At 38.1% G+C, this 27,778-nt stretch overlaps 6 protein-coding genes across 14 annotated transcripts; 3 read left to right on the forward strand and 3 right to left on the reverse strand.

The window, feature by feature from the left end:
• The first annotated feature begins 142 nt into the window (after positions 1-142).
• LOC122415361 (dynamin-binding protein-like) lies at positions 143-6,256 on the forward strand. Its single transcript, XM_043427445.1, has 9 exons — positions 143-398; positions 521-698; positions 813-931; positions 1,078-2,592; positions 2,699-2,848; positions 3,018-3,638; positions 3,713-3,895; positions 4,047-4,643; positions 4,789-6,256. The coding sequence occupies exons 1-9, from the start codon at positions 309-311 to the stop codon at positions 4,969-4,971; spliced, it is 3,636 nt and encodes a 1,211-aa protein (XP_043283380.1). The 5' UTR covers positions 143-308; the 3' UTR covers positions 4,972-6,256.
• On the reverse strand, positions 6,140-14,066 carry LOC122415360 (spatacsin). 3 transcript variants are annotated; one of them, XM_043427442.1, is made up of 15 exons: positions 13,911-14,066; positions 13,135-13,470; positions 12,566-12,732; positions 12,139-12,480; positions 9,769-12,019; positions 9,498-9,658; positions 9,105-9,423; positions 8,707-8,875; positions 8,216-8,575; positions 7,986-8,141; positions 7,676-7,824; positions 7,454-7,561; positions 7,108-7,392; positions 6,704-7,023; positions 6,140-6,611 (listed from the first exon to the last, which is right to left on the reverse strand). In XM_043427442.1, the coding sequence occupies exons 2-15, from the start codon at positions 13,408-13,410 to the stop codon at positions 6,383-6,385; spliced, it is 5,292 nt and encodes a 1,763-aa protein (XP_043283377.1). In that variant the 5' UTR covers positions 13,411-13,470; positions 13,911-14,066; the 3' UTR covers positions 6,140-6,382. The 3 variants fall into 3 exon arrangements, with proteins under 3 accessions (XP_043283377.1, XP_043283379.1, XP_043283378.1); XM_043427444.1 differs by having other exon boundaries at positions 13,135-13,484; positions 13,911-14,013; XM_043427443.1 differs by having other exon boundaries at positions 13,815-13,954.
• A 126-nt stretch (positions 14,067-14,192) lies between these two features.
• LOC122415363 (E3 ubiquitin-protein ligase rififylin) lies at positions 14,193-18,601 on the forward strand. Of its 2 annotated transcripts, XM_043427448.1 has the most exons (7): positions 14,193-15,317; positions 15,665-15,857; positions 15,972-16,068; positions 16,214-16,514; positions 16,674-16,854; positions 17,026-17,225; positions 17,274-18,601. In XM_043427448.1, exons 1-6 carry the CDS (start codon positions 15,198-15,200, stop codon positions 17,205-17,207), a joined length of 1,074 nt encoding a protein of 357 aa, XP_043283383.1. In that variant the 5' UTR covers positions 14,193-15,197; the 3' UTR covers positions 17,208-17,225; positions 17,274-18,601. The 2 variants fall into 2 exon arrangements, with proteins under 2 accessions (XP_043283383.1, XP_043283382.1); XM_043427447.1 differs by having other exon boundaries at positions 14,195-15,317; positions 17,026-18,601.
• A 337-nt stretch (positions 18,602-18,938) lies between these two features.
• mge (translocase of outer mitochondrial membrane 22 homolog mge) lies at positions 18,939-21,893 on the reverse strand. Its single transcript, XM_043427449.1, has 3 exons — positions 21,502-21,893; positions 20,764-20,869; positions 18,939-20,185 (listed from the first exon to the last, which is right to left on the reverse strand). Exons 1-3 carry the CDS (start codon positions 21,616-21,618, stop codon positions 19,983-19,985), a joined length of 426 nt encoding a protein of 141 aa, XP_043283384.1. The 5' UTR covers positions 21,619-21,893; the 3' UTR covers positions 18,939-19,982.
• A 240-nt stretch (positions 21,894-22,133) lies between these two features.
• On the reverse strand, positions 22,134-23,049 carry LOC122414324 (28S ribosomal protein S36, mitochondrial). Its single transcript, XM_043425483.1, has 4 exons — positions 22,884-23,049; positions 22,701-22,755; positions 22,425-22,597; positions 22,134-22,274 (listed from the first exon to the last, which is right to left on the reverse strand). Exons 1-4 carry the CDS (start codon positions 22,905-22,907, stop codon positions 22,257-22,259), a joined length of 270 nt encoding a protein of 89 aa, XP_043281418.1. The 5' UTR covers positions 22,908-23,049; the 3' UTR covers positions 22,134-22,256.
• A 161-nt stretch (positions 23,050-23,210) lies between these two features.
• Positions 23,211-27,459, forward strand: Rcc1 (Regulator of chromosome condensation 1). Of its 6 annotated transcripts, none has more exons than XM_043425460.1 (6): positions 23,211-23,802; positions 23,885-24,143; positions 24,289-24,372; positions 25,176-25,561; positions 25,714-26,080; positions 26,173-27,459. In XM_043425460.1, coding segments are annotated over exons 2-6 (1,317 nt in total). In that variant the 5' UTR covers positions 23,211-23,802; positions 23,885-24,142; the 3' UTR covers positions 26,652-27,459. The 6 variants fall into 6 exon arrangements, with proteins under 6 accessions (XP_043281395.1, XP_043281398.1, XP_043281397.1 ...); XM_043425463.1 differs by having other exon boundaries at positions 25,179-25,561; XM_043425462.1 differs by having other exon boundaries at positions 23,888-24,143.
• The last annotated feature ends 319 nt before the right edge of the window (positions 27,460-27,778 follow it).

A 27,778-nucleotide genomic window follows, 5' to 3' on the forward strand; every position in this document is an offset into this window, starting at 1 on the left:
TAGATAAAATTGCATCATCAAAGCAGATCAAAGGAAAATGATTTTACCGATCTGAACGATAAGTGCCTATTTCCTGTAAGTTTCTCGTTCAGTTTGTCGCTTTGATAGCTAACCTCGAAGAATGTAATGTATATGTGGAGCCGTGGAGCCTCTGTGATTGAAGGCAGCAGAATATGAATTGCAGCGGAAAACCCACTGCGACAAAACGTAACGTCAGCAGAAGAAAAAAAAATGCGTGAATTAATATTATTTTGGAGAAACCCCAATAAGTTTGCGTAATCGTGTCACATGAAGAAAAAACACAAAAAATGGAGCGTGGATCATTGACGAGGGTTTCAAAGGATTTTTTCACAACGATAGACGGCGAATTGAGCCTCTCTAAAGGAGATTATTTTTTGGTTTGTCTCCGATAGCTGCTATTGTTTTTATTTTGTGTTTTCCTCGAAATTTGAGCCGATGTGATCATCTCTATAGTTACGTGCGATGTTTTGTCACATGATCTGTTAACAAATTCTTTCAGATATACGATATCATCGATAAGCACTGGTATTATGGCGAATCTCGAGAGAGAAGGGGCAAATTTCCTTCTAACCATTTGTACAAAGTTGACATACCAGAGACACAGGAAACGGAGGACATTTATGTTTCCATAGCTGCTTTCCGTGGAGAACAAGCCGGAGACTTGTCTTTCGGTGAAGGTAAATGGTCTGTCAATGTTTTCACATACCCCCAGCTTTAAATACTGTGATGGAAATTCTTAATCTGCCATTTAAACAATAATGTCCGTACAACTAAGAAGTTTTTTTTCACAGGAGAACTCATAGTTGGAGGTCATTTGGTTGAAGAAAATTGGCTTTTTGGATCAATAGAACCACGGCAAGGAATTTTTCCAATTTCTCATGTTTGGCACCTCAATCCATCAATTCTTAAGGTAATCTATTTCAGAGTAAAGCTTCGAAGCTGATAAAATAATCCACGTTTAACACAATTTGGTCCTGTTTGTCTATAAGTTTTTCCTATAAGTTTTACTTTGATCTGCACATTTTGCCATGTATTTGTTTATGCTTATTTGTATAGAAACCCTCACTCAGGAAATCTGTGAGGAAAAGAGCCCGTGTGAAAACATCGCTCAGTGCGCAATTGGACGAAGAATTGGATCTGAGAGAAGGAGAGATAGTTACTGTTCTAGAAATATTAGAAGATGGTTGGGCTCGAGGCGTGAAGGAGAATGGTAAAGAAGGAACATTTCCAGAAGCATTTGTGAGTTACATGAGCGAAACCGAAATGTCGGAGTCGACAAAGGAGAATTATTCGAGTGTTGGCTCAGGGCAGAATTCGGGGTCTGGGTTCATGCCAAATTCAGTAATGCAAGGAGGACCGATATACAAAGACTTTGGTGAAGCTTGCTCGAGCAACGTTTTGGACGAGCCAGCACCCAATTATTACGATCTTTTTCCAAAAGCTTCCCCTAGAGATCTAAAGCCAAAAATACCCGTTGATTATTTGCAATCTTCGAAGGAAGTGAGCCAATCACCGCCCGACGACAATTTGAATCCTCTCGGGGTGGAACCTTACGCGATAACGCTCTTTCCCTTCAAAGCTCAGTTCCCCAATGAGTTGAGTTTCGCGGAGGGCGAAGTCGTTCATCTAGTGAAGCACCTTGATTCAGAATGGGCGGAGGGAACGATCGACGAAGCGAGAGGATACTTTCCGATCTCTTACGTCAACGTGATAGTAAATTGTGCGGACTCGAACGAGGAAACGACCAGTCGAAATTCACCGGAAATTGGAACGCGCCCTCAGAATTGCTTGAAAATCGGAGCTTCGATGAAGGTCGATTACACCTTCGACGCACAAATGGACGGTGATTTGAGTGTTGTCGAGGGCGAAATTGTCGAGGTTGTCGAAATAGCGAACGACGATTGGGTCAACGTCAGAAACTCCCGAGGCGCCCTTGGCTTGTGTCCTCGTGCTTATTTGAACGCTGAAATCCCTGTCGTATCCGACACCGAATCCAATCTCCTCGAAGACTTTGTCGTTATGAGAAATGACAAGAAAGACTTTGAGGAAACAGCCAAAGTTGACGAAGGACCGAAAAGGCTCTCGGAACCCCATCGACCCGCCCCGCCTGCTCCGGCCCCCGGACGCTTGCCTCTGCTCAAACAATCGATCAACGACAAAATCGATCCTCCCGAAAGTTCCAACGATAGCGAAATCTCGAATACTATCTGCCCTGTCACTCCCACCGAAAAACAAAAACGCGCGGACAAACGACAAAACGTTATTTCCGAGCTCGTCATTACCGAGAAAGAATACGTTCGCGATCTCAAGATGACCTACGAAATATTCAATCTTCACAATCCTTGTATTCTCGAATCCCGGGGTATCGACGTTGCTACCCTCTTCGGTAATCTATTGGAAGTCATACAAGTCGCCGAAGAATTATTGGACCTCGTTTTGCGTGCCATGAAAGGATGCGACGAGGATTATCAAACGATCGCCCCGTGCTTCTTAAAAATGGCTGATAAATTGCGATCTACTTATGAAAAATATTGCGGCAATCATGAAGCTGCGTTGTACTTATTGAAAAAGGTAGTAAACCGTCACAAATTTCATTCTTCAAATCAGTTGCACGTTTCAATGTAAATTATAAAAACTTTTTTCATATTAATCCCATTACATTTTTTGGTTGTTTCAGTACGAAGAGAACCGAGATATTATGAAGATTTTCGACGAAGGTATCGAAACTCTCAGACGACAGGTCGTCTGCTTCGATATGAGCTCCATTCTGATTAAACCGGTGCAGCGAATATTGAAATACCCGCTCATGCTGCACGAATTGATAAAGGTATTTGGAAAAAGGTTCATTCTTCAATCTATTTTAACGTCCAAATTTCATTTGAAAAGTTGAAAATTTATTCAGCAATTTTAGTCGCCTACTCAAGTGTCCCTTTGCGAGGTTTAAACATTTCGAAAACTTATAAACAGTAGTGAATACAAACAAAATATTTTCACAGTGTACGGAGGAGGACCATCCAGACAGAAAGGGAATCGAAGAAGCCCGGAAAGCGATGACCCAAGTAGCTACCCACATAAACGAGTACAAACGTCGAAAGGATCTTGTCTCGAAATACTTCGACGAAGACAATACCCTGATGAGAAAAATGTCAAAATTCACCATGCATTCCGTAGCTAAGAAATCAAGTAGACTGAGCGCCAAATTATCGGCCAGTTTGGGTCTGACGAATCTATCTGCAGATCCCCAGTTCGAGGAGCTCGAGAGGCAATTCAAAGTTTTGGAAAAATCGACGTGGCAATTGTCGAAAGACATCGAACAATGTCTCAAGTTTCTCGACGACGAGGCCATGTGCGGCGAAATTCTTGCCAATCTACTCGCACAATATTACACTGGAACTCGGGACAACGAGGTCAAACGATACGGAGAAACTCGCGCTAAAATACGGTCGAACCATGTCGAAAAATTGAAAGCTTGCATCGAGCGGCGTGTCAATGTACCTATAAAATCCCTCATTACCCTCCTGGAAGGGCCTGCCGTCTTGATTACTAAAAGGTCCGATAAACTTTTGGATTACGACAATGCGATATCTCGGAGCGACAAGAACAAGGAATCTAGAATTGTAATTAATACTTGAATTATTTTTTATATTTTTCTAATTTTCTCACGGTCTGACCAGCGCGTTTCTCGTTCAAGGCTCAAGAGGAATTAAACTCTGCAAAAACGAATTTTGAAGCTCTGAATCAACAGCTTTTGGAAGAGCTGCCGATCCTCCTTGACGCTGCTACATCCATTCTCGCCAATTGTATCGCAGCTTTTGCGAATGCACGAAAGTTACTCAGTGGAAGAACCATTGAACTTTACTTCTCACTTGCCACCGTGAGTACATTATTCCACTCCGTTAATGATATTTTACAAGTTTTCTTCTTTTCACGCGACCATATTTTTTCGTTGCTTTTTCATATTTTCCTTATAAAATAACTTGAAAACTTTAAACGAAACAAACAATAACGATTTTTTTCCATTCTAGTCAGTCACTCAATTTTCGCTTCATGATATACACGGATCGTTTTTGAACAATCATAGTTTGGTGTGGAACCAAATAAATCAAAATACGTTTATGGAAGGAAGCTCTTCAAGGATAACCGAATCGCGGATCGAGTTTTGTCCACAGGACGAAAAGCAAAGATCAACGTTGCGAAGTAAATATCCGCCGGATAGATTATACGTTACGAAGGAAAATATAGCGAGCACTTCATCGCACGATTTAAGCGCCTGCATAGGCACTCTTGTTGCTGTCATACAAAAGAAGGATCCAATGGGCGATCCGAGACGATGGTTCGTTGACAACGGCTCCCTCCAGGGCTTCATGCCAGCTCGTGGACTGAAACGGCAATTGCCTACCAAAGATTCAGCTCCATTGAGCCTCGATGTTGTCGACAGTCAGCCCGATCTTATGTCCCTTGATTCACCCGAAAAAGTTTTGCCTAGGAGCACTAGTCTCAATTCCCAAACGAACTGGTACCTCAACGTCGCCAGCGGGAATAACGAAACTGTCGCTAATTCCAATTTGGACCTTTTCAATAAGCCTCAACGTTATGAGAACGTCGTACCAGAGAATGTCGAGGTTTGTTTATCTTTTTTTACTTTTTTTTTTGGATCATCCAGACCTCGAACATGCTTTCGGAGTCGGGAGATTCTTCCATCGTGACTTGAAATTCTTCACCATTTCTGAATAAAAAATTAGTTTTAACGTATAAAATGCATTACAGTTTTATTACGGGGCGTACGATTATCACCAAGACGGAAACGACAGCACTCTCAGCATTACAAAAGGGCAAGCACTGAAGCTGATAAAAAAACACGACGAGGAGGGAAACGAAGAGTGGTGGTTGATGAGAAATCGCGATGGGAAGGAGGGTTACGTTCCCAGCAACTATTTAGAAAAAATATAGTAAAAACGTTTTTTCATCCATCGTTGAAAATAGCTGTCTTGATTAACAAGGAAATATCACACTGAATGCCATTCAAAGAAGGTTCGAACAGTTCAAGAAAATTTCGATATTGAGAAGCTAAAAAAGGTTTGCCATTGTCACACGATACTCGTCACAAGTATCAAAGAGAATTTTTCATATTTGTAAACTAAAATTATAAGTGTCATGCTTAAAGCAGAACTAGTCAATTTGTTCATTAACAAATGACACAGAAAAGGTCTTTAATGATTCCATGTTTTCTAATTTTTAAGAAGCACATGGGATTATACCAGAACAATCATGAACAAACAATTAAATTTCGGACTCAAGATTCGTCCACGATAAAAACGAACAAATTATGTTAATTTTTAATGTCAAATAATCCTTCTTTAGAAAGAAAAGCTATTTCTGCATTCAAATCTAGATCCAGGTTGAGATATTTTCTTGAGTTTAACGTCCAACGCGAAGTAACTCTCAGGTATTCGTTGTAATGCTTAAGCTACACGTGCCTTTATCTCTTTTTATTTTTTATATTTCCTATTTAATTGTCCAGTTGTAAAAACATTTATGTCCAAATCGATCGCGCTCGATTTCATAAAACTCCATAGTGTTTTATAAGATTTTATTCGTCGGAATGCATGTACACGAATTGAAACTCTGTGATAGTGCAAACGCTTGTATAAATACTGAGGTTTATTTAAAGTCCCAATCTAGAGGGCAATGTAAAAATGGAAGGTTTCGATACATTTATTCTATTTTTCTTCTACTCGGGATTGTGAAAAGATTTCTCGATTTAACAATGGGGACCGAATTTACGCAGGTTTCGTAACGCTGTTGAGATTACCATTGTAAAAATATTCATCATTGCCTTCGTATTTACGATGTCGTACACAAATATGAATAACCATAAATTATAACGACGATTTTGGGGTTTGCGTCGTTAGAATTGCACGAAACTTTATCGTTCACTCAGTCTTTCTCACTCTTTTGTACATTTATGGCTAAAAATTGAATCAAATCTGTTTTTAGTGTTACAGCACACAAAAGATGTGCTGCAAATGAGGCTGCTCCCTTAAGATTGGAAAAATCAAATGTAATTTTTGTGCTATTTTGATCTCGTAAACTTCAACATCGACGAAACTATAAAAAATATTATACAATAACTGATGTTTATTAATTTGTAATATTTACATAATTTTCAAAAATTTGAACAACAATTATTGTCGCGGTTAAGGAGACCAATAAATGCTACTTCTTGAGACAACGATTCCAGTACGTAAAACGTCTTACAATAGTAAATTCCTTTGTAATAAGAATATAAAATATATTGCGGTCGATTAATCGACACGAAAAGGAACTTATGAAAAATGACGAATTAAAAAATAGAATAAGCTCATCCACGATAATTATCCGCCATGAAATCTTTCGCCTTGGAACCCTGCTTCCAAACCGTGTCTTTCAAATAAGAGCCCGTTGATGGATTCGCTAATAGGTCCTCGATTATTTTCTTAAATCCCAACTGACTCGCCAGCACGTATTTACACTCGACGTCCGTCAATTCGGAAACGAGCAACTGCATGCTTTCAGTCATTTGTTTGGTGATTGTTTTTTCCGATCGATATCTGTTTCCGGTGAGAAAAAATTCACGTATTCATTCCGTATTTTCATTTCACTCGGGCTTATTCTAGTTCTTTTTATTTCCGTTCTTTTTTACCTGCAAACGCAGTCGTGGACGATGGCTGACGAGAGAAGATTGCAAGCGAGAAATTCTTTGAAATATCGAGTTTCTCCATTGATCACAACGTGATTGTAGAGGGCGATCGACCAATCGCCATGATGATTGTAAGCCTGAACGAGTATGAGAGATTGCGGAACTGTCAGTTCCTGGCACATTGCTTTGTTGACTTCGTCAGGACTGAGACTGAAGAGGCAAGTTACTTGATGATTTTGGGCTACTCCAGCGAGCAGGGAAATTTGCAAAGCTGCTAGCTGCGCCTGATACGAACAACGACTCGCCAAATTCAGTTTATTATCCTGAAAATACAAGTACAACAATTAAAATAAAAACAAAAATAAATGGCTCGTTGATTCGGAGATTTTTTTGACGCAAAGACTTACCTGTAGATAATACTCTGTAGCGTGTGTATAATTTTCGATAACGACCTGCAATTTTTTCTCGATATTTTCGTTCTTCGTCAGTTTTAACATGGCGCCCGAAGCTTTCACCTGATTTTTTCGCCCCTCGGCAACCAGCTCGTTTATTATTTCCTTCGCTTCGCTCTCCCACTTGAAAGCGATTTCGTTGTACAGTAAAAAGTGCAACGCTATCAGGGTGAATAATTCTTTGTCACCGGGACACTGGCGCTTGCAGAATTCCAGTAAAGCTGTTTTCAGTCCTGGTATCTGCAAAGAATTTGTTGAAATATTTTTTTTCTCACGTGAACTGTCAGTTCCTTCGTCTCACCTTGTCTAATCCTTTGCCCAACAAAAATTCAAACTGATCGTTTTCCTTCAGTATTTGAAAGATGTAATTCATCTCAGTAAAACGTCCGAGCCCCGTCACCAGTCGAACCTGAATTAATTTTATTTGTAATTCATTCAAAATGCAACTGAAAAAAGATGCAACCGAAAAATTGTTCCTTCTAAGATTGTCCTTAAAATAAAACTGATATTCTACGAAGTTTACCAAAAGACTCCAGTGTTTTCGCTGCTGCAAAGTGTACACGAGGTGTTGAGCTTTTCGTAGAATCGAAGCAATGCCTTCCATGCTGCAAGATGCGGTGAAGCAATCGTGGGCATGAATTAGAAGTTCAACCGCAACTTTTAGAGTCAAAACTAAAAAAAAAAGGAGCCACTATGACAATTCACGTTTAGTTGGACTGAAAAATCGCCCTTGATAGTGCAGCTCAGCAATTTTTTCATCAAAATGAGATTGCTGGAAGCACATTGCACTATCAGCGACGATAGAAAAAAATCATTTGTAAATTTCGTTCAACCGTTTCGTCGTTCACCGTGAGAATTGCCCAAGCTGAGATTGGCCGTTTTCAACAATTCCCATCCGAGGAGAGAAGGATCGTTGCAAAGTTCGATTATCGCTTGGATACTACCGCCCAAAGGATTGCCCCACATCACCAGAGAATCTTCGAGGCTTTCTATACAGTATTTTGTCGTTAAGCTCGCCGTACGGAATTTCATATTAGATTGATAAAAGTCGTGCCAAAAATACCTTCGACGAGGCGAGGAGTGTTGGCCACTATTTCCTCAGCAAGGAATTTAGCAACCATTTCGTTTTTTATTCGATACGCAACGATTATATCCCCGACCATCTCCAATTTACGGTCACAATTGCTGCCTACGACTTCGTACAGCAACTGCATCGGGTTCTCGAGCGTCAATAGCGATTGATAACTTCTCCTCAAATACGTGCCAAGCTTCGTGCACAATAAAATTCTCGTTCCTATTGCAAATCCGTTCTGAAGGCTCTTCACGAGCTTGTCGATCATCGACAATGATTCCAACTGGATTTGTTGAATCATTACACTTGATGTTTCCGCTCCGTCGGTCGTGTTCCCAGAAGATGCTGGCACTGCAAAAATCATTCGATTAGAATCAATGTCACTGGTAATTTCTCGTAAAACATTTTTTTTTTTTCTAATTTACGAGCAAAAAACTCAAAAAAAAATTGTGCACTCAAATACTTGAAATACAATGTCTTACTCGGCGAGACTGATGATCTTATTTGAAAGCCTCGTTTTTTCAGTGTCGCATATTTCTGAATCTTAACCCTTCCACTGTCCGATAATAAGCTTCTTTGCTGCGACGTTAATTGATACGGCGAAATTTCACCTTCCGCGAGGCTCAGGCACAACAGCAAAATTTGTAGATCCTTCGTCAAATTCAATCATTTTCACATTTATTTTTATTTTTTCTATTCAATGAGAAGCCGAATTTTTTGTATAAATATAAACCTTTTGAACCCTCAATTTATTTTGTTTTTAGCCCATTGTGAGAAAATAAAAAGAAACTATGTTGAAACAACAAAAAATATCGACTTTTCGACGTAAGTTTCAAACAATTTAAAAAAAAATGGTTCCGCTCTATTTTTTCTTATTTACCTTATGCTTATAATTGAAAATAGTATTTATACGAAGTGCAGTCGCTAACTGACCAGCACTTATGAAACGATTAATCAATAATTCTACGGCAGATTCTTCGGAAGAGTCGTTGAGCGAGCAGCTCACTCGGAGCTCAGCTGCACCCGACAGAAGCTCTGATTTCAATTTATTAAAAACTTCTGATTCAGTCTCGATTTCAATGGAATCAGGGCCAGCGAGAATGCAAGATTTCCACATGGCCATTTCTACCGTATCCAATGTTTGCTTGTCCGTTACGATCGGCTCGAGAGTTTCCAGGGCCAATTTCAGGATTTCATACCTAATGAAGTTACATCGTTAGAAAAAAGTCAACTTCGTCGTAACAGCCATGAAAGTTTCGAAATTTCAACGCACCGTTCTTTATGGAATGAAACTTTTTCAGCGTGCTCGACGAAAAATGCTGCAGTTTCTTCGAACGTAACGCCATATCTCTTCAGGTCCTCGGCGCAACGTTTCCAGAACGAAGATTCGATTTCCTCACCAGCATTCGTGCTCCGCTTGAATTCACTTCGGTACTGAAATTTCATGGAGACAAGTTTAACTCAAAAGTATGAAAAACTTGACTAAAAATTTCTAAAACCAAGTTTCTATAAAATTGACATTTTCTGCTTATTTTTTTATTCACCTGGGCCAGGATAATAGTTGAGCAATTGAAGCCAGCGACCTTGGACAATTGTAGAGCACTGAGAAAATCCTCGAGCTCGACGAGCTCGTGGATGCAGCGTCTGAGTTCGGCGTTGACGTTGGATCCTTCGTCGGGCGTAACGCGAATAGAGTCGAAACCGAAGACAGTTTTCGTGCCCGTTAAAATCTTGATGGTTTCCCAGAGCGTGGAAAAATTGGGTGTTTCCACGTGAAGATCTTCGTTGAAATTGCAATCAACAAGAATCTCTAAAAATTTAATTTGCAAGTGAGTGCTTAGCAGACATTTCCCAAGCACGGTCATCGCAGATTCAATCGCTACGGTGACGATCCAGTAGGAATTATTCAAGTAGTCAGTCTCGACGCTCTCCCAATCGATGCTCTTGTTGCTTTTCAAACCCACACAGCCGTTGATGAAATCACGCAGTTTTTCTCTAGCTCCCTTAAATTCGACTAAATCAACAGATTCGACTATGAAGTCGAAGAATTTGCAGAGCGGATTTTCCGGCATGAAAATATGGAACGCTCTACTCAGGGTCGTGACGTACCCGAGGGAGAGGACGCTCCGGAAAAGTTGCGAAACTTTTTGAGCCGGCCACAGTTGATCTCCCAGGCAAGAAGCGTAATCCTGGGTCAGCTGTTCGTCGTCGACGGAAACGACGAGCCAAGAATAACAATAAGCGGAAATTGAGGAAGGCTCGTAACAAGCAGCCAAAACCGTGAGAACCGGAGACTTGAACATCTGCGATGCACTCAACAATGCTCCTGGTGGATCCTGACTCTGATGACAATTTAAAATGATGAGCCACAGATCGTTCTCCTGATCGCTGTTATCGCTGTTGTAATTCTGTTGATCGACGGAGGATTGTCTCGTCTCTGTCAAATTTCCAAGTTTCACTTTCGGTAAATGATTCTGAGCAAAATTACCAGTGAGAATGTGAGGATTGCTCAGAGCCAATGAGAGATGTTTACGGATACTGGAATTGCTGAAATGCCGAGCGCTTTCGAGAGCGAGCTCGAGAGGATAAGAAAAAACATGTGCCACGAGAACGAACTCGAACCAAAGATTGTTACGAGCGAGAAATTTTAAGAAAGAACAAGGGAGCGAAGCGTTGTGAGCTCGGGCGAATCGGACGATAAAATCCCAAGATTTCATCGCTTCGACGAAATTTCCAGGCTCTCGGGAAGTTTTTTCAGTGACGGACGTCTGAAAACTCATTTCCAAATGTTTCAATATCGTGTCGAGATCCTTCGGATTTTTTGGAGAGACTCTCTGCAACAAATCGTCGATCGAAAGGTTCAAACGTTTTTTTACATAATCTGCAGCTGTTGCATGGAGTCTTAGACATTCCGAGTTGACGTCGAGCATCTCGATGAACACTATACAACTGCACATGATTTCGTCGTCTTCGAGATTCTCCAAACCGAAGGCATGCGCGTACGACGCTGCTTGACACTTCATTTTCGAAGACAAACCGTCCCGCTTTTTATCCTGTTGTTTTTGCAACACGTAAGCGGCCATGGTCGGCCTTGATTCCTTCAAGTAGTAAACGTAAGTCAATTTTTCTTTTCGACCGTATTTTTTAATGAGATTCTCGCTCGTGAAACTCGGCATCGGCTCTTTCCTGTAACGCCATTTGAACAGCCTTTGAACGTCCAGATTCTCGTAGCCATTCAATAATTGGTAAATCGTTACATCGTTCGGTTTCACATCTTCCGCCAGAGATCGTATCAAGTACGGAAAGTGGCCGAGGATTTCGCAAATCAACTCGGCCGAGACGATTCTCGAATCGATTTTCATGCCAGTCTTAAATATTTCTTTCAGCTCGAATTCATTGTCGCGTTTCCGTATTCGATATTCGAGGTAGACGAGAGACACGACGATTAAAGGATTATCTCGGAGACAACCTTCAAAATCGGAACTCAACATTGCAATATTTTCGAGTATTGCACGCTGCAAAATTAACTCGTTTTCCGCCGATTCCTCGCTTATTTCCAGCAACAATTCCAGCAGCTTTTTCTCTCGTGGTTCCACATTCTCTTGAAGGCTACTTTCACTCGCATTGCGGTTGTACAATATCGAAAATAATTCTTTCTCGAATAATTCACGATCGACGTTGCAATTTTCTCGAGAAAATATTCCCATGAATTCGTTGGGGGTTTTGCAGTTACTAAACATCCTCGAAAGCAACAATTTCACATCTTGTCTCTCTTTCTTCGTAAATATTCCGTAACTGAAATTTTTAACAAAAAAATTTATTGAAATCTGTTGTTCATAGGAAAAGAAGAAATTGAATTTTGACAGTTACGATATGAGGAAATTAAAGGAAGAAAAAAAATTTCGTTGAATTACTTGGATAAGCGATTTAGCACCAATTCCTTGACAGGATTTGTGGCACTGGATGTTTCCACAGATTCGATCATATCCTCGACAATTTCCAACCGGCTGAACGCATCAATTTTACCATGTTCGATCATTTCTGAATTGCTATATTTAGCATCGATCCAGGCTTCGATTAATTGAATTTTATTATGCGACAAAAGATAATCCCAGAGCACTGTGTTTGTCAATTTATTTCCAAGGTAGGATTGATTCGTATAAAAATACAGATCTGTGATCAAAGCGGATTTCACATCTTCGGGGAGCTGAGAAATTTCCAGAATGCTAGCTCCTTTGATCAAACTCTCTTCAGGCCTGCACAGAAATTTATTTAAAAAACGCAAATCTTCGGATTGTTGTGCAGCATCTTAATTTACGTTTCAATATATATTTGCCTTACCGATTTTCCTCTTCAAACAAAGTAATACTGTTCATAATGTTCCAAGACTCCTCCATTTTGCCTTCAAAACCATTTTTGGCGACTACATAATTTGCTAGATATTTGCGCAACTTTGGTTCTTTGCACTCAATGCACTTATCTTTTATAAACTCCACAGGATTTTTACCCTGCAAAAGTTCCAATTTGATAGTCAAAAATCTATATCTATATTTTTTGGTCATTCGATATGTGGAACATTCAAAAATTCAAGGGTGATGGAAATTAGAATGTTGCAAAACGACCACTTGCACACTTTTCTTTCACAGTTCTGACGAAACAAATGTTTTTGAAGTTTTTGAGATTTTGTCTATTGTTGACAGTATAAAAAGAAAAATTCAATGCCAAAATATTGATTGAATACAAGATTTTTTGGGATGTATAAAATCATGGACCTCTGAAATCACATTTCCATAATGTCAACTCTTCAAAATGGTAAGAAACAATTCCAATCTTCTTTTTAGCATAAAAAGTTCCTCGTACATAGGAAGAGTAATGGCAAGTTACGAAGCTTCATTATGGATGTAACTTACTGCATTTTTAAGGATATGCGTAGCTCTATGAATCTGTTGTTTGTTCAGCATCTCATTGACCCAGATTTCAACTTCTTCAGAGAAGTATTTCTGTGCATCCAAGAGTGTACAATGTCTACGATAAGCTAAACACTTGTATGCAAGGTCTATGTGAGTGCCCTTGGCAGAAGCCTCCCTCACAACTTCTCGATCTCCAAATGTGCTCCATCCGGACCATACAGCGGCGGCCTCGCCAGCGCTCAAACATTCTACAGGGATACTCGTAACAAACTCCATTTTTTATCGATCTCATGGGTAATGAGATTTCCACAGCTTTATTTTCAATCAAAAATATTGCTGCAACACACACGCTGTATTGTTAAACAGAAGACCCTTTGATAAAATAGTTAAGTCTTTGTTCAGATTCTTTTTATGACGTTTTTTCAGATTGAGATTATGAAAGTGCTCTTCATTTATCAATAAATATATTTCCGACGGTCGATTTGACTTCAAAATTTAAATTCAAAAATATAAGATATCAATAAAATCAAACTGCAATTCGCTCATATAATCATTTTGTAACCTGTCAGACCAATATCATTCACGTTTTTCGATATCTACCAATTTTGAAATTTCGGAGGCGCCATTTTTTTCAAATCAACAATCGAATTCAGCGAAACAATTATTTAATTTTTTTTCACCTGAATTTAATTGTCGAAAATGACGATTACTGATTATTGATCTCGGAACTCGAGTATCTCTTTTGTTTAAGAATTAAAATGCAGAAGATGACGTACTTTGTTCGTTGAAAACCACGTTTGACAGCTCAAGTTTGTCACGGTGCAACTAAAAATCAGCTGATCGAAAGCTAACGAGCTTGACGATGGTCGTAAAATGTTCACAGCGAATCGCAACATTAGCGATTGTTCGGTTGCCTGTTTTACTGCTGATAACTTACCGTTTGATAGATAGAGATTTTACTTATTTAGGCTGAGAATTTTTTTTACAACCTAACCTGACCGGCTTCATTTCGTATATTCTTTTCGCACTTTCATCAACTGTAGCTGTGGTAGCTGTGAAAGATAAAGAGCCATCAGGAGATAAAAAATAACCAGCAAGAGAGTAAATATTATATTTCGAAACCCGAGGTGAGTGGGAAAAGTGAAATGTGGGAACGGATCGAGTTGTAGAGTTGCGATTACAGAAGTTTGACATCAAAAGGGGTGTGAGAAAATGAAACGTCGACAATAATATCGTGTGTCGAAGAGGAAAGCCGACCGACGATAGAGACTCAAATTTGTCCAGTCGTGAATCATTATATATAGCTTTTAACAACCTTTTCTCTTGTCAATACTTTGTATTGTTCATATCGTGATAAAAGTTGAAATAAACACATTGTATTCGTTTAACCCTAAAATTACGCTGTCTCGAATACATATACGATACACCGGTGCGAGGCCGATGCGCATTTAAATCTAAAAAAAGAAAGAATCAACAATTGAGAAAGAAAAGCTCCAGTGGAACATAATTTATTGATTTTTGAAAATAGATTTTTTTGTGAACGTGAATAAAACACTACTTCGGAATAGTATTTTTACAAATATTTCACATAACGTCGATAAAGAAAAATCGACCTCAAGCACCGGAGTAAACATGTACAATGTACATGCGCAACAATCACATACATATGTTTACAAAAAAAAACTCGCTGACAAGTGATACGAGTCGCAACGAGAATTGCCCATTGCCTATAAGTATCTTCAACTGTAGCTGATTTCTTGGACATTGGAAGAAAATACGGTACCACGAACAATCTGTCTATACATTTGTCGTCATCCGTTTTTTATCAGGCTTTCGCTCTATATCGTCAAGAGTGCTAAGAAACGAGATATAATCAAACGTAAAGAAGGGAGATAATGTCGTCACGATAAGTGTCGAAATACACACGCGAAAAAGAGCTACGAGCATTCTTAGCGAACTACGCACGTATATCCCCTACGGCGGAAATATATATGTATTGAGATATACATACATCCAAAAGGCATACAGTGCGTGAATGTATATTGCTACATAAATTAATCTGAATGGAGAACAACCTAACCTACAAATTTATGCTCAACGTTAATGGTCTCATACCTAACAATATATTCGACGACATGGCTTGCGAGGCTTGTTCCGTCAAGTTTTCCCTCTTCAAACGCAAAGTGAGTACATAAACAAAATGCTCATACTTTTTTTGCTTTTGAAATATACAAGACTGACATTGAAATAGTACAAAAAAAATGTTTATTTCTAGACTTTGCACAAAAGTAGTGGGGGTTTTTCGCTGTGTTAAAAGACATTTCTTGAACATTTGTTTTCATTATTGCAATCGAACAATTCTCGCACAGGTGATTTAGGATGAATTTTTCATATTCTCAACCTGTATGACAGTTATGGAATATTAATAAAAAGAATATTACAGATTTTAAGCTATTATACAAAACAGATGGAGGACCCAATCTTGACAGCTGAAACTTTTTAAATAACCGTACATTTTTTTTCATTGCAGAAACAATGCAGAGATTGCATGAGATTTTTCTGTACCGATTGTGTTATTAAGAGAGGTGATCGTGTACTAAGCTGTGATAATTGCAGTATGCTCTCAAGAAGACCACTCGTTCGATCTCAAGTACTCAAAATGAGAACAAAAGATCTCAAACATTATCTCACAGCAAAAAAAATTTCTTTGCGAGGATGTGTTGGTGAGTTGAATCTTTGTTGAAATATACTTTTTACAATAATGTTTTGCAAGGTCTAGAATCGTCACGAACCTTATTGAGCAAGCAATTTGTAATAGTAATATGTTCTTGTTTCAGAAAAAGAAGACTTGATAAACATTTTAATGCAATATGCAAATGGGCCAGAAAGCCCGTTGAATCAAGACAGAACAAATGGCGTTCCAACTGGTCCTCAGTAAGTGAAATTGAATTATTCTTGAATATATATTCTTCAAAACCATTTCAGTGTCACCTTAATCCAGTGATTTCAACAGCATTTTGACATTTTCAATACTTGGATATTTCAAAGAAAGTCTCATTATTCAATTTGATTTGGGCAGAATTCCATCAAGCACAAATGGTCCGACCCCTTCGCCCCCTAGAAGATCTCGAAGCCCCCCGACGGTAACAACGAGACAAACAGTTGAATATCCTGAATCTGAGGATCAACAAGCCCACACTGCACCCTCAGCCGCACGATCTCATGAAGTGGAAATTGAAGAAGTCTCCGGTGAAGACACTACCTCAACGCTCAGTCCCACTGGGCCTGAACCACTCGTTACAGAACAAGACGTTGAAGAAATGTCTTCTGACGAAGCATCCAATACTCAGCCATCACCAATCTTCACCGAACTGCCAACGGTGAGCTTTCCAATCATTGCAGATTTTTAAAAATTCAACAATGTGAGAGCTTGTCAACAAAGATCAAAAACATCTTCAAGGTTTTCATATCCACACTTTGCTGCATTTAGTATATAGGAAAATTGGAATAATGAATGTTTTTGTTTGTTCTTGATATAGTGGACGGGAACAGTAAAATTGGCGGATATAACGGAATGCGGCGATCTCGAGAATTTAAGTGTGAAACAATTGAAAATTCTATTAAGGACTAATCGCGTCGATTTCAAGGGTTGTGTGGAAAGAAGTGAGCTCCTTGATCGGGCGACACGACTCTGGGAAGCATCGAAGCAGAGTGGAAATGGTGAGTGATTTCGTGCAACGATTTTAGTTGAAAACCATGTAATCTGCTTGAAGGACTTATTAAAACAATGATGTTCTTTATAAACATAAATTTTACGTACCAATTTGGTTCTGGGCTTTTCTTATGAAGGAAGAAACCACTCCCAATTATTAATTTTTCTATGAATTTCAGAGACCGAAGTGGAAGGTCCTTACGACGAGAGTCTCTGCAAAATTTGTTGGGACTCGCCGATCGAGTGCGTGATTCTCGAATGCGGTCATCTCGCATGCTGCATAGACTGCGGCAAGCAAATGTCCGAGTGTCCGATTTGCAGGCAATACGTCGTGCGCGTTGTCAGGTTTTTTAAAGCTTGAAGAAATGCATAAGAAAACATAAGAAAATGTGCGCTATACTCTACAGAAAGGATACTTATAGCGCACATATGTATTATAACGTTTTGATATAACTCATAGGTATATTATACATATATAAAAACCTACAAAGGATATTTCATTACGAAAGGCCACTGACTTCGATCTAGATGCGTTAAAAAACTCTACTCTACAAGTACAATTTTGTGAACGTATCCCGATAGAGGTCTGTATTCATAAGTTAATGACCCTTCGTTCTCAAACATCCTGTGTATATTGATGAGTCATTTAACGCCCCGCCTTCGAGTTTTTTGACCCTGAATTCTTCATTTGTCAAAGATATTGTTTTCTCATTGTTGAATTTATTATGCTGACAATAGGTCATTGGAATTAATCACTATTTTTCAATTGTTTTACAAAAACAACGAGAACTCATAAAATTTCCAGACCCAAGTTTAGAATTCAGGGATTTCTTTAGATAGCGATTACACAGCTATTAGAATTTCGAAATATTAAAATAAAAAAGTAAGTAATGACTCGGAATTTTCGTTGAAACGAGGTACCTTTCTAGTTGATATTTGAAGAAAATGAAGAAGATAGAATCTTGAGAAATATTCATTTCATGACAAAATATTAAAAGAAAAAAATTGTACGAATCAAAATGGGTCAAAGTTTAGGAATGAATAACTCCTGTGAAATGCCTCAACATATGGAAATATTTGCAAATGAAGATTTGCGCTAAGTGGTGCAAATCTCGTGATAAGGAAAACATACCACCGTCAGAATCAGAACATCAATCAAGCAATGACTTTCCTTAATATTTGCTCATCTTCAATTGTCGTTTTCTGTTGGACGAGGACCTCGTCAGACCGTAAAAATGCGAATGTTTGTGGAAGTTGTACGTTTATTCGACGAATTTATGGTACGACGATGTTCTCGTTGAGATTACAAACGGAAAGATGAATTTTTCTTTATCGTCGTGAGTAGATGTTTCAAGAAAACAATGTATGTGATATATTTTTTAACAGATTGTCAGATAAGTATTTTCGGATTTCATAAACCAAAATTACATGAGATATTATTATTTTTGCAAAGTTTCATTGTTTTCAAATAGTCCTGAATATGTAATTTTCAGAGGCTAGTGTTAAATGAGTGCTGGAACAATCACCAAGTGGTTTTCCTATCGACGATTCATTGTGACATATCATAGGGCAGATGGTAATTGGCTATTCGTTTAATTTTGTCTCTTCCTCAAGCCAAATACATGTGAGAAACAATGCGATTTTAGGTTCATGATTTTACAACCTTTTGACGCACGAGTTGTAAAAGATGCTTGGACAAAAAAGAGCATCTTTAAAGATCTTGACAGTTTCCATAATAAAGGAGATTTTTATAAATTACTTGTATCGACAAATACCTCTTCTCGTTTGAGGGTTGAACAATTGTTCTCATTCGTTTGCTGCATTTATTCTCTCAACGTTTCTTCGTGTGCGAAACATAGAATGTGACAAAGATAAGAAAAGAGAATCACGTTCTAGACGTCGGTTGATAATAATTGTTGAATAATTAGTCGCTAATATAATCACCGGCCAACTTCATGTACGATGAAATGTAGAATCCGTCATCCATAATCATAATAGTTATCACTAATATTACCAGAAATACGTATTTTTCAAGCAGCTGTAAATACATTATTTTGAGCGTACACTGTAGGGATATTAATACGAGCCGCGATTCCAGTTCCCCGAATATTTATTCATCATTTCATTTGACTAATAAAGTTTACACATTGGGACACCGTATTCATCGTCGAGTTGGTGAAATTTTTTACATTTTGTCTCGTTTTTAATCAGCTTGTTGACTTCTTGTTGTGTTCTCACTTACTTCTTTTGATCGCGATGATACGAGCTGCCAAAAATTTCATACCAGTTTAAAAACAGATTAAGGAATCAAAATGAAAAACAAACGTGCTATGGCACGAAACAAGCTATTTACATGACTCGAAACCTCTTAAATGGTAGAAGACTGCAAGCAAATACAAGTTGGTAATTGGCAAAGAAATAAAATGCACGTAATCTGGATTTCGTTAACGAATGCCATTTCGTCGAGCAGCAAAATGTTAAAATTCTAATTGCACGTAGGGTCGCCGAACGATTTTTTACTCTAAATTCCAAAGTCAATAGACTAGATCTTATTCTTAGTATTGAGTTTTATTCGTCCGACTAAATTGAGAACAAACATTATGGTATTCGAATTTGGCTTGTACAGAAGTGATAAAAAGAAATTTTTAATACGATCAGTCGACAAATGATGGCCGCGATTAAGACCTAATCATATTTGTAAATGCGACATCGAATTTGTCTAGTTTTCCGTCCCGTCTAGAGGGTTGAACATGAAATCCACTTGACCAACCTTCTGCCTATCTAATAAATCCAAATGCTTTATTTTATTTTATTTTTTATTTTTATTGTTCTTTGGCTGGCACGTATGATTTGAAATGGTGGAGACAGATGAAGCCGACGGACTGGGACGAAAATAGCTTCCGCTGTCAATTATTTTCTTTCGATAATCGAGAACTCTGAATGATTTATGCGTAAAGATTCAAAAATCGAGGTGATTTTTCGTCGTCTTTTAGGTTGTCGTGTTCGGGAACGAATGTTTGTCGATTGTTCAGCTGTTTACCCGAAAAACGAGATTGAACGTTTATTGTTGCGGGTGTAATGTGTGTTTTACGCGTATCCTTGGATGAGTGCTTTCGTAACTAGATTCCCAAATGATCTACCGCTGTACCGGCGGAGCCATTGGCATGCCTGCGCTCACGTTTGACATTGCTGTACTTGGTCCAAGTAAAACTTGTTTTTGTTGAGCCCTCTGCGCCTCTTCTAACTGTGATCTTTCAATCTCAAATATCACTGGTGCAAAGAGTATTGCCGAAGAGCTAAAGAATAACCACGTCACTGTGCACGATAATCCGTAAACACCTGAAAATCACAATTTTTTTGTTATATATTTTAGCAAATACAATATTTATCTGATCAGACAGTGGCACAATATTTTTAGCATTGAAAACGTCAATATTGTTAGACTTATTGACTGAATGTACAAATTAACCTCTGACCGCTGTTGGAAATGCATCAAGAAAACACAAATTTGCCTTGAAAAATACTTCTTCTTCTATTTGGTTTTATATAGCTTTCATCATTGTTTTCCTATTTGCAACTTTAGTATACGCTATTTATTTTGTTATGAAAAAACAAGAAGAATCGTGAATATTCCAAGCTTTTTCTTGTGTGCAAAGAATTTTTTTGCTTCAATGCATTCTTATAAATTTTGGATAAATTAGCATTCTAGGAAAGCCACTTTCTCCACCATTATAAGTGTGATAGAAAAAGTGAATTGCAAATGAGTTAGAGCTTGTAGAGTTGACCAAAGTCAGAATTGACCAAATTTGATAACTTGAAGTTCAGGCTTCGATGAATTTTTACTTGACAACTGCTGTTTGGTTAAAAAAAACTGATGCTTCAAGTTTGATGTTCAAATATGGAAAATTGGAAATTACCTTTGATGCAACGACACAAGCCAGAGCCAAAATTGTATCCAAAATTGCGTACTTCATTCGGAAACATTTCTGTAAGTCCGATGAGTCTCTCAGCCAGCGATTCATCCTAACAATACAATAAAAATTAATTAATATGGGAAGAACCTAAAGTAGACGTAATGCTGAATAAGATTCATCTCTTTGACTATCGATTCAAATCAGGATTTTTTGTTCTATTGATGTTTGGAGATATTGACTCTTAGCCAACAGATAAAATTTGCTATGGGAGATAACTGGCGTTTAGAATTTTTGTATGTTATCTAATGAAACCGACTGGAATCGGTACAACAAATTATCTTTTCGACATAAAAAAAACTTGGAGCAATCAATTTTTTCCAGTGACACAAGTCTAATTTGTCCAATTGGATGGAAGAAAATTACGTAAGTACCGGAAGACCGAAACTATGAAAAAATTCGGCTGGACTTTTTTGCTTTCATAGGTTACGATGGCGGGATCGGAGTTTTACGAGTCGGAACTCTATTAATCATTGATGTCACATTCTATCTTGCGTTGTTTCGTGTTTCTCGTAATTGATGGAATCAAAATTTATTTTGAATTTGGAAACGATTTCATCGATCGATCGGTAGGCATGGAAATCCTCGAAAACTCCATGGAATTCAATCCAACAGATACGAAGCGATCATTTCATTTTTATGAATATTGATGAATAATACTGAATATTGAGGAATAATACTTACTTCTTCATCTTCACCATCATCCGGAAGAATCGATTTGATTTCAGGGGATCTTACGTCGCTGCTACCCATACCGCTGTCCAGTATTTCAACGACTTCAACTTCTTCGATCGAAGCCATATATGATACACTCAATCCGCACTTACGTTCAACTTTTATTCCACCCTTTGTATCGCTCGGTTATATTCGAATTGAGTAATACTTCTTTTCTTATTTTCTTATTCAATCCTTGCTCAGTATCTTCAATAATTTAAGATAATTGATGTATTTCACGATTTGCTTTGCCTCTTTGTGATTTATGTGCGCGCACGCAAAACCCGTATAACCCCCGTGAACAATTGTCCGTCCGCGGTCCGCGTGCTGCTGCTGCGTCCAGGTGCCGTGCCGATTATCACAATGAGATAACCACGCAATCGCAAACCAGTTTGCAGCGACGCCGTTGGCGACATTCCACAATAAAAGAAATATACGGCTTTCTTTGTCCATGAGCATTGATGCTCGATCGGTAAGTCTTTATATTGTCCAATCCAATTATTTTTTAGAAAATAGAGGTCACAATGAATCACAAAAATAATCATATATATCTTGATTGCATAAATTCGAGGATTAATGAGTGATCATTAAACCATTACATGTTGAAGTGAAAATATTTTCATTTATTCATATTATAAGTATTACATAGCTTTGTCCGGTGAAATATATGGAGTTACTTTACTAATTTAATGACAAGTTTGACAGAGCAATTTGTGGATGGATGATCATTCAGGTCCACCGCGCTAAAAAACAAGCATGAAAAATGAATTACGATATAATAATGAGAAATGAATACGTAGAGAAGTTCAAAGGGGTGTAAAAAAAAATCGAATAGAAAGCTACAAGGAAAATTCAGAAAGTTTTTTTAAAAATATTTTCGTATATTTCCTTACATTGATGTATTCGATTTCGTTCGGATCAATGGGCCTCCTTTGAAATCTCAATGGTAGTTGGAAATCTTCGATAACAGGCAAAGCAATCGCACCGGGTCCAGTAGACCCGGGTCCACCGGATTTCATAGTGGTTCCTGGCGCAGCTGATCGAGTCGCAGTCGCACCTCCAATGGCTATCGTATCAATTTTCACATTTTACCACGATATTTTTGCAAAATCCAAAAATAAATATTATTTGCCACTGTTTCTATGTATTGGAGAAATAAATATTGATACCTGGATTAGTTCCGCCTTTGCGAAATCTTATCATGGGCACGTGAGCCTGAACGACCTAGAAAAAAAATTAATTGAAATATGTCAAAAAGTTCAATCGGAAGTTTTCCTCGCGTTGTTCCGTACTCGGAGAATTATTATAAAATATTCCCGTAAATGTCAATTATCTGTCGTCATAACACTCACTTTCCATCCTCTCGTTGCCATCATAATCAATTTCTCGATTCCAAAAAATGTTATTCGTACGATATTATTACGAGTCTAACCTCCACAGTCAAGAGCAATAATACCAAGATACGAAAGTAGTATCTCGTCTGCTAGGATTGAATGCCCATATGCACACGAGGGGGCGTTCTAGTGAAGTAACCAAAATAACGAAAAACGAACGTTCGTAAAGCGAGTAAATGCAATATTTATTAACTATTGTTATTCCGTATAATCACGATTTTAGAAATACATTTGCGGACGTAATCAATGTCCTCATATATCCAACACTCCTTGATTTAAAACCAATTCGAAAATGCATCTCAGCCCATTCCTACATTTCGAAATTACTGCTGCTGCTCCCCTCTGCGACCTATATTTGGAAAAATCGTTACGGTTTTTTTATTGTTTACGCTAGTAGAACGCAAGCATTTCGCTATAACCTCAAAAGTATACAACAGTTTCCGGGATTTGTAAAAATAATATCGAAAAACCGAAAGTGGCTGCATGAATTGCAACTTGACAGATAAATTAATTTGGACAATCCAAAACAAAAAACACAGGAGTGATTTGCATAGACATTTTTCAAATGAATAATTTTTCTCCATTCCATCGTGCTCATCATCTGCGTCAATTATTGATAATCCTCTGAAAAGTTTTTCTGGAGGTATTTCGACGAAATCATCGCAAATTTCATCCGAATCGCATTGATTTCTCTCGTACAATCAATGGTTTGAATCCGTGTTGGTTTTTTGATTCGCTATTTTTGAAGAATTCGGGTTTTCCGTGCAATTTATTGAATGCCAAAGTTTATTTCTGGATAAAAATTCCAGGAGTTAGTCCTTTAGGTCTTCGTTCAACGAACCATATTGGTACACTGCCTTTTCCAAAGGATCATAAGGTGATTTTTTATTTCTTAATATATGTTTTATTTCGAGAAAAAACGTCACAAGGCGCAGAAATAGTTATTAGGGAATGTTCAGTAGACCAATGGGAGCGTCAGGTATCAAACATTTTATCATAATTTGGAATCTTCGGTTCTTGCGTTACCGATTGCCGAAACAAAAGAGCTTCGAAAATTCGCCACTATGAACGCTTGATTCTTTCCCTCCTCTCTATTTCTTAACGGTCACTTCACTATTTGAGGATCACGAGTTTTGGCGCCAAAGGAGCTTCTTTTACACGTTGCCTCTTTTACTTGTAACCGTTTATCGCATAGTGTGCCAACAACGAATTTTATAAGTAAGTATGTTCATGAAAAAACGAATGATTTAAAAGCAAATTTTCGTGCACATTTTGTTGGGATTTATTGATGAATAATCATTGCATATGTTTCGGAATTAAATTGAGATTGATCAACGTGGGTTTGGGGTACTCGTGTTTTCAGTGCCGGCGAGAAAAGCAGCGAAACGAGCAGCCGCTCTTCCAGCCAAAAGCCACAAACCAGCCAAAATAATAAAACAAAAGAACGGTAAGTTTTTCACTATCATATTGTTTTCAATGTTAACCCATCTACGAGCAAGACTTCATTCAATAATCGTGAATTTTCGTAGAAAATTTATGACACGGGGTGAGATTGAGGTTAGCGTCGTACCATTGAGTCATGTTTTTTGTTTTTTTCAAATAACTAATTCATGTTTTAACCTACTTTTTAATTCGGGACTCATTCCGAATATTCATAACTTAGAGTTAAAGTTAAAATTTCATCGCGATCATTAAAGATTCGTTTCTATTCGGATAGGTTAGAAAAAAATGTTGATCTTTTCCAAATCGACATTTTCGTGAAGCATTGTATTTTTATTTTAGAATATCCCTTAGAAATTTTTAAAAAACAGACGAGAATTCCTGCTAGACAAATATCAATGACGGGCTCCAGAATGGCAGAATGTCTTTTTCTTAAATGACATTAATTTGATGAAATGAAATCAAAAGAAGAATATTTCAGTTATTTTCTACGTATTTTTTTCATACCAAAGAGTCTTATGATTTCCTCATTTATATTCTATTACTAAGTCATCCATTAAAAAGCCTTTATTAAACAGACATCAATGTGTTTCATTTCCAAGGATTGAAGAATCTAGAGCCTTAGTTAGTGCAGTTTTCATACATATTTTCTCAAAAATCTTATGTAATACCGATAACGTATATTTATAAATGCAGAATATTTTTTTAAGCAACATACTACAATGTTGTCGAGATTACTCGTTACTCTGGAATAAATTTGAGCTTGAAAATGGAAAAAATAACTTTTATTGTTTCTTTTCATGGAAAAAGTAGCTGAAATTTTGCTGAACCCAGACTTAAGAACTTACCAACATGGAGGAATGGTATTGGCGGTTGGACAAGGTGACGTTGGCCAATTGGGCCTGGGAACAGAGTACATGGAAAAAATGCGGCCAGCAGCTGTACCAGGATGTCAGGATATTGTATGCATTGCCGCGGGTGGTATGCACAGTGTATGTTTAACCAAAGATGGCACTGTATTGACATTTGGATGTAATGATGAGGGCGCTTTGGGACGCGATACATCGGTCGAAGATTCGGAAACTACCCCCGCTTTGGTACAGTTGGATGGAAAAGCTATCCAAGTTACAGCTGGAGATTCACATAGCGCCGCTCTCTTGGAAGATGGACGAGCTTTCGCATGGGGTTCTTTTCGGGTGAGAATTCTATATGATTGTGAATGTTTGAAAAATTCATAATTGTTTTCTCTTATTCATTCAATTTATTATTCTCTTAATTTTTGTATTCTTTCAATGTTATAAAAAATCAGTAAACATGCGAAATACTATAATATTGATTAATTTTATAGGATTCCCATGGAAACATGGGACTGACTCTAAAGGGAAACGAACGTATCCCCGTGCAGATGTTACCGCGTGAGAAAATAGTGAAAATTGCATCAGGTGCGGACCATCTGATATTCTTGACGGATCATGGCCAAGTATATACCTGCGGTTGTGCTGAGCAAGGGCAGCTAGGAAGGATATGCCCGCGGAGTGCTGATCGTCATGGTCGCCGAGGGGTTGCTCCGCTGTTAACACCGCGTCTCGTACAATTCAATCGATCGAAACATTCGCGAGCGGAGGATATTTGGGCGGGATCGTATTGTACGTTCGTCAAAATTCACGATACCGAAAATATTCACGTATTTGGTCTGAACAATTATCATCAATTAGGTGAGCACGATAATTCAGTTTATGGAGAAACGGAGAGGTGAAAGCGAAGTCGAGTGCATCTTCATTTGCAATTTGTTCCTAATCTTTTGCAGGCTTATCAGAAACAGGGACACAAGCGTTTCCATGCAAATCCGAAACGTTCGATGGTCGTAAATGGAAACACATAAGCAGTGGACAACATCACACTTTGGCCCTTGACGAAACAGGTCAAGTTTTTGTTCTCGGACGTAAAGAATACGGTCGTCTCGGACTCGGAGACACGTGCGAGGATGCGAAGGAGCTCACGCTTGTGCCGAGCCTTGCTGACTTGAAATGCATCGACGTCGCAGCAGGAAGCGCCCAGTCGTTTGCTGTTACGGAAAAAGGAGACTTGTACGCCTGGGGCATGGGAAGCAACGGCCAATTGGGAACCGGTGAAGAGGACGATGTCTCGATTCCAACCGTTATCAGAGGCAAATCGTGGATGAAGGACAATAAAGTCGTTGTTCGTGTCGTTGGCGGAGGACAGCATACTCTTATTCTGGCAGGTTCCCCAGAAATGAAAGAAGAACCTGTTTCACCTCCGTCCTAAGACAATCAAAGAAATCATATTTTTATGCGGTGTCTAGGGAAAAAAACCTTCGACAATCTCGAAACTTCTTGCGTTGAGGGGAGGATCTTCGAGAACAGCCTTTTTTTAATTCTTGTTCAAGATAAAACATCAAACGCCTAGCGATAATTGTACTTTGCATGCCGATACAGATTGCAATTGTATCGAATCGTTACGAATGATATTCTTTATTTTCTCGTTCACATGAATAACTGTGATCAATATCGGAAATTGCATGTCCGAGATAAAACATCGTTGCATGAAGAGTTGAAGTGTGTTGGTGTGTAAATAAGCGTAATTTTTATAGATAGTGAAATAAAAGTTGAAAAATGTTTCATCGAAATACTTAATATAAATACTGAATAAATCAGTACGTTGAGCACATACTACATTCGTGAAAAAATCATTGGTTTCAAGTGGACAAAGCAGAATTGATTTCGATTACCTAAGCTATTCATTTAATCAATTGTTTCTAGTTACTGTTCATAACTACGATTAGTTTGTAAGTATTATTGTTCGTTTATTTATAAATTTAATTAGCTAATCGAATAATGGTCGAAGCGAGGAAGCTTGGTGAGATATTTTGTTCAAGAGTCTCACAATTTTAGGACAAAATTAAGATCGCTTGATCGTACGCAAGTTATCGTTCTCTCGTTGCATTAGTTCTAGAACCCACGAATCTGGAACCTTCAAAAATTTTGTAGGAAAATGTGAAATTGTTTTTTTCTCATCTGTACTGCGAATCTTTTGGAATTTGTTTTAAAATAAATTTGAATTTTTACATACTCAATCGGGCTTTGAAATGCAATCATCGTTTGATTTGAATTTGTTACTAGGTCCAGAATTTTTCCTAATATTCAGATTTCAATTCAACGAAAAACGGCAAAAAGTTGTGAATTCGCGTTATCATGATCTTAAAAATTCGGGCATCAATATTTTTAAGTAAATTTTGCCGGATGCGATGATGTTAAATCATGAAAAAAAAAAACTGTCCAATTCGCTCGTTTTCAAATTATCAAGCCGGAGTTATTCTTATTGAGCTCAATCATTCAAGCCAAGGTCTTCGAGCACAACTTTAAATACTCGTAAGTCGATAATTCATTTTTCGT

This window comes from Venturia canescens, chromosome 8 (genome assembly GCF_019457755.1).
Source record: "Venturia canescens isolate UGA chromosome 8, ASM1945775v1, whole genome shotgun sequence".
NCBI lineage: Eukaryota > Metazoa > Arthropoda > Insecta > Hymenoptera > Ichneumonidae > Venturia > Venturia canescens.